The 6,565-nt window shown below is 34.5% G+C and overlaps 1 protein-coding gene across 1 annotated transcript; it reads left to right on the forward strand.

Moving 5' to 3' along the window:
• Nucleotides 1-4,667: 4,667 nt before the first annotated feature.
• Nucleotides 4,668-5,366, forward strand: LOC132552778 (uncharacterized). Its single transcript, XM_060216967.1, has one exon. It carries the CDS (start codon nucleotides 4,668-4,670, stop codon nucleotides 5,364-5,366), a length of 699 nt encoding a protein of 232 aa, XP_060072950.1.
• Nucleotides 5,367-6,565: the final 1,199 nt, after the last annotated feature.

Consider the following 6,565-nt stretch of genomic DNA (forward strand, 5'->3'; position numbering starts at 1 on the left):
TTTTAGCACAAAGAATCATGTAAATATTGATATAAAATGGTTCAAATGAATAATACCACATTCAACATGCACATGATGAAGTACACAATTGTCGTAGATACTGTTTCAATTAAATATGAAAACACAAAAGATAGCACGAAAATTCGGCTAAAGTGCAGAAATACTGTTATTTAATCAGAAGTTAAATGTTTAGCTATTGAAAACTAAGAACCTGAAATAACACTAGAGATTATAACTATGTTTCACATTTGATATTTGTGAGTTGAAAACCTTCAGTTTAAGCCTTCAGACTTGTATGTAAAACCAAACACGGTCCATAGATTTATTTGGATAAATTAGTATAAAAATGTATTTCCGGAAACATATAAACTAATCTTTATGTTCTCCTTTTATGTTTCAACGTTTCGGTTAGCCGCTGTCACTTGACGGTGACGGGGAGAGAAGGCGGAAAAGCCGTAATATTTTTGATCATGAGGCGATCAGAGGCGACCCAGTTAACCGTGTCAAAGAGACAGCTGAAACGTTGTAAGGATTGTCACAAGTATTGTACTCTAAATAAAATATCCGATAGAGTAACATTCGTTCACTTTTACAAAATTGAAAATATATTTGAATTCAAATGCCAATAATATTAATAAATAACAAATATGTCCGCGAAATACCGGTCGGCTAATACCCCCCCCCCCCCCCAAATTCTCTCCTCTTCCCGTCCATGGTACTCAAATGATTACCCCTCCCACGGGTTGTTGGTAATATAAATCACTAAATCAACATATCTTTAGATATTGACAGTAATTGAGCCGTGATGTCTGGCCGAGGGTAACACACCTGTTATAAATCTGTAATCGGTGATTTAGCTTCACCTGTGATAATGACACCTGCCCACAACAGGTACTCGACGTAATCAAACATAAAAAGTAGTCTTTATTATAGAACATTCAATTAAGCTTATATGATTACACACGTGTAAAAGTGACCAGGATGTTTGTTTTGGTCATTCCCAGAAATATTGCTGGATAGGCTATCGACAAAGGAATACGATAAACAGTGTTCCACTCTAATATCATTGAAAGCAGAAAAATATTGAAAAGTTTAATCCATTGACAAATGATGTGTTATCCTTATTTCTAATTTTGATCTACATTTGACTTATTATATAATTTGTTCTGGAACAACGTGGGTTTTATATATATATATATATATATATATATAAAGCTGATAAAGAGATCACCTGTCTTATTCATTATAGGTTGACTATGTACAATGAAGTGTTTTGAAATTTAGATTGAACGTACTATTTAATATCCCCTTTTTTGTATGGTCTTTAACAGGAACAGAATTGCACACAAATAAGCAAATCCATTGTCTTTCAGTCATAATTACACGGAAATAATATCTCACGTAAGAAACTTGATTTACGTGTGGAAGGAAATAAAATGAAAATATCAAATGACTTGATGAAAATAAGAAAATAGGGAACCTTGATCACATTCATCTAAGTAAAAGTGTGAAACCTCTTACCTGCTAGATGTTAGTACCTACACCGTGTGATAATTAACTACAAGGAGTAAAATCAACCGAGATGACTTTCATAGGACAACACTGATACCGGCAATGTCTGATATTTTACAGTTCAACTTGTACAGTAAAATATGTTAAAAAAAGAAGAAAAAATGAATATGGCACGAGGACATTTCGTGCTAAAACAATTATTTGCGAAGACCCGACACAAATGTTTCAATTTAATTGTCTGTTCAAAATAATTACCGTTGCTAAGATATAAAGTTGTATGTCTGTTTTTTGACGTAATTTATCGGTTTTTTGCCTGCGATTTGATGGTGGCATTGATAAAAAAGAAGTGGAGGGGGTGTTTGGAAATTATTACAAAATAATGAGAAAGTGTGAATGAATTAATTAAAATAGTGCATACATGAAAAATGGCACAACACAGTTTGATGATGCATCTTTTTTTTTGTCGAAAACATATTTCGATATCGAAGTCATCAAACATCACTATATATAGTCGACCAGAGAAGCATAAATAGAAATGACAACGATAAGAAATGTTAAACTTTTAAAATAAAAGTGAAAAAATAACTGTGGAATGTACGCTTTCCGTTTTGTTTCTTAATTACAGTAGGTAATTGATTACGCCATCATTAATTTGAGCAGACAATGTGGCGGGCGGTAGAAATATTTGTTGTTTTAGCGACAGAATTTAGTGAAAATGTTTTAACTACGTCGGAACAGTACTTTGTCTTATAGGTGATAAACATTAACCTTGTCTGGCGTGCTCACGCGACGAGTCCATCTGTGTGAGGATGTTTATTTTGTCCTATGAATAGATTATGAGTGTATATACCCTAATTTCGATAGATGCGAAGATTTGAGTAAATCTTAAATCAACTTTGAGGGTTTCCTCTTCTCTGATACTTACCCAAGCCGTAAAGACCAGCTGTTTCATGTTAATGTAAAAAAAATAAATAAATAAATAAAAAAATTCCTATTTCAGTATTTGTTTACGATAATGATTATAAAGTATATAAAAGTAGTTCCAGCAAATTAATATTATAACTTACGAACATTTGAACGTAAATTATTTAAAATTTCGATTAAAATTTTTGCATTTCAATCGCGCGAGCTCACTCTCCCTGTTTTCTCTCTCTCTCTCTCTCTCTCTCTCTCTCTCTCTCTCTCTCTCTCTCTTTCTCTTTACAGATGTCGTGACGCGATAACGTTTATAAAAAAAGTCACGAAATTTTCATTTCTTGGATTTCTTTCGGAAATACGCGATGATGATGATGATGATGATGGTGATGACTGGCATAATTTGTCTAAGATAGCGTGTAGTGATAGGTTTAAATGAAGATTACAATACGCGTAAACTTTATATATGCTTAACGGGACATTTATATTGTTGATATTAAGATTCCGGACAATATGTTAGAATCCAAAACAAATAAACAACAATTAGTATTTGATTATGTTCAGAGCAATTAATTCTGTCATGTCGCGAATTGTAACTCTGTTTTTATCGAGGTCTGTCGTTCTCGAGTTACAACGCTCTGTAATCATGTTCAAGGGAAAACCACCTGCAACGGAATTTATGTACGGAACATCAAAACTGCCATAAGTGTTTGGTAAATTGCATCCTAGATGTGTTGTTTATGTTTAAAAGTTATGAAACTGTCTGATTTAATAATTTAGAAAAGAGGAACATAAGTTGGTCCCACAAAGATGGAACATTATGAATAACACTAGTTTTTATTTATTTCTTTAGCAGCAACAAACATTACGTCCCCTGAATCTGCATAATATCACGGAATCACGCGCACATGTGTCTAATAAAAAAAAAATCGCCGGTGTCAATATTAATATATTTCACTGTATCATAATAGTTGTTTTTAAAAGTCATTATATATTAACTTACTTTGTGCAATTCTGGCCATATATGATCATATGACATGCAAATCAACTTTATAAATTGACGAAACATAAAAATCTACGAAACCACTAAAATACATCTCGTATATGATTGTATGGTGCAACAGACCATTGTTTCCTTAAAAGTGTTTAGGCTTAAAACAGACAGAGAACGGTTTATAAAACTAAACTCAGATTTCGATCATTCCTTTTTAGAAAGCAGAAATATTGAATATCATGTCAAAATTGATAGGTCCAGAGTGACCTACATAGAGATCGAGATAATAAATATTGGCAATGAACACAATCTTTTATCAAATTTTCTTTTTAAAATGAAGAATGAAAAGCATCGTGCAAAACATGGATGAACTAATCGACGGGATAATTTTACTAATCAATTGTCACTTCCAAGTCTCCGTACCTGGAGGGAGAGACTGGAGAGGGTATTGTAATTTATGGTATATCCTCTCAGCGGGCAGTCAACAAGCCAGCAAGTTAAAGGGCGTCTGACAGGGCATCATCAAGGACCTGAAAGGTTGGGTCATGCCTTTGGTGACTGACAGGGCGAAATATCGAGCACGTTGAATTAGTCAGATTCTATATTTCGTCACGATGTCAGCATCTATGGCCAGTTAACTGGATTGGTAATTGGATTTAATGCGACGAAGGTTAATTGTTTTAAATAAAATATAACCAACTGTCAATCTGCTTTCTCTTCAAAACAGCGTAGATCTCACGCTCTATTTCCATATCCCCATCAAATATTTCTTTCGGAATAAACAAAAGAATCTCCTTTACATTATTTAAAACTATAACAAATTGTATGGATTTTTTTACCTTAAACACAAGTCCCTGATGGGTTAAGCACGATTGAAAACCGACTTAAATTTTGGCATCAAAGTTTTAAAAAAATCATTCAAATTCAAATTCGTAAAATGTGATTAAAAAATTAGAATGCTTTTTTGAAAATTCTTTCATCAAACTTAACTGACCAATGTCCCCATGCAGACAGCGTGAGTGTACTTCGTTCCATTTCAGCCAATCAGATGGCGAGCACGATCAATCAGTACCAATTAGTATTATGGTCATGCGCGATTGGCGGAATGGCGGAAACATTAATGCTCAGTAACCCCGCCCACTTGTAGATAAATTAGATTTTTTTACGGCACGAGGAACACGTTTATTTTATCTCGCCTTTTCACGACAACAACACAGCGCTCGCTCAAGATTTCAGTTCTTCAAACATGGAAAATCTAAACCAGTATGCGCCTTTCCAGGATTACTTTGGCCTAAGTGACATTACATGGAACAAGGATTTGTTGACAAATCTGAACAATTTGATGACACCAATTACGTGTCAGGACGATAATACTGACTGCGACGGCAGCAACAGCAACTTAAACTGTTGGAGTTTCGGCTGGTCATTTTTGGATAGGGATGTTGGTTCAACTTCCATGGAACATTTGGACAGTATCCGAATTGACTCAATGGACGAATTCCGTCACAATGGCCGAGAATTAGATTTGGACGATTTAGATAGTTACCAGGTGCAGTTGCGTCACCAGTCTGCGAAGGAAAAGATGGCGATACAGAGAGAGAGTAATCCAATCGTTTTACAAGTCCTGGCATTTAAAGAAAAGAAGAAGGCTGCTCGTCGGGCTAAGGCCAAGAAAGTGTGCGTTTTCTGCAAGAACAATGGCGAGACATCCTCTGTATATACAAGCCATGTTTTGAAGGATACCGAGGGCAAAGTCAGCTGCCCCATCTTGCGGAAATACACCTGTCCGCTGTGTGGGGTAAATGGCGACGGAGCGCACACCATAAAGTACTGCCCAAAAAACGAGGAAACTGACAATTCTACACCTTGTTTGTCATCACTGTTGAGCACTGTTAGGAGCAGCACCTGTAAGCGACGCAGAATGCAGTCGGAAATGAGCTCTTAATTAGTGGACTATAAATTGAAAACGTGCCGTTGAAGCTGTAAACAATAACTTGCCCATATGTGAACTGCCGACGATACTAAGTGTGACTTGCATGTGTGATGTTGCGATGTGGACAAAAACCTTACATTCCATCTAAGTTCGACCAAGAAGCGGATTAAGGATCTCCTTGCGATCGGACAAGTCCGACTCTTAAAGTATAAATGTGAACCAACTATAAAAAAGATCGGATTCGTGTGGTGTGGATAAGAATTCGAACTCTTGTGCAATTCCATGACTTTTTTTAGGCTGAATTACTAGAGACGTGCGACAACGATCAAAACTTTTATATATACATCTCTTATCTGTCGCCTTTATGTATATGAATTTTTGTAATATAGTAATTTTGTTTTAGAAATGTTGATTTTACAACAATTTTGATTTTCATTTGTGTAGAATTTGTAATTTATCTTAGAAACAACTATTTATAACATAGTTTTTTTTAAATTTATGAAATTTTATGTGCTATAATGTAGAGCAAAATTGAAAAAAAAATGTACATAAATCAATTTTGTAAACTAATCGTTTAAACTGTTTGATTACTAACTTATTCACATTCCCAAAATTTTAGAGAAAAGTAAGACTTAAGATTTGTCAAAAAATCTTGTAGCTAAAACATTCGGACTATATGAAATATTTGAATAGAGATATTTGAAATGTAATTTTGAACGTTTAGTTTCTTATTTCAAACGTGTGTCAAAAATGAAATATATTTGTCACTGGTAATTTTGTAAGAGATTTTACCTTGTACACATTGATATAAACACAATTGAAACGGACGTCGGTATGTAATGGTATTCGAATTAATCTCTCGTCAAGGCCGTCAAAGATCAATATTTTGTATATACACAAGTGTTCTGCACATAGAGTAGACTTTTTATAGTAGTTTAGATTTTTTCCAACATTCGATCTAGTGCTGAATATATTATATTGGAATCGGTTCACATAATAAAATCATTTAGACTTTCACAATAATCTTTGTCTTTTATTGCATGGAACACTGGATTTTCGTGCAGTGCATGCTACCCTTTATCAAAGTAATCATTCCAAAACTGTTGCGCATCACAATTAAGAAAATCTCGTGTTTCATATCTAAAATACGGGTATGGACTTCATTGTTGTCGGTGGAAGACTGACGATTTGTTAACGGGGGCAGGACGAGA

The sequence above is a fragment of the Ylistrum balloti genome, unplaced genomic scaffold (genome assembly GCF_031769215.1).
Source record: "Ylistrum balloti isolate Yb309-2 unplaced genomic scaffold, AGI_CSIRO_Ybal_v1 Utg370280, whole genome shotgun sequence".
Classification (NCBI taxonomy): domain Eukaryota; kingdom Metazoa; phylum Mollusca; class Bivalvia; order Pectinida; family Pectinidae; genus Ylistrum; species Ylistrum balloti.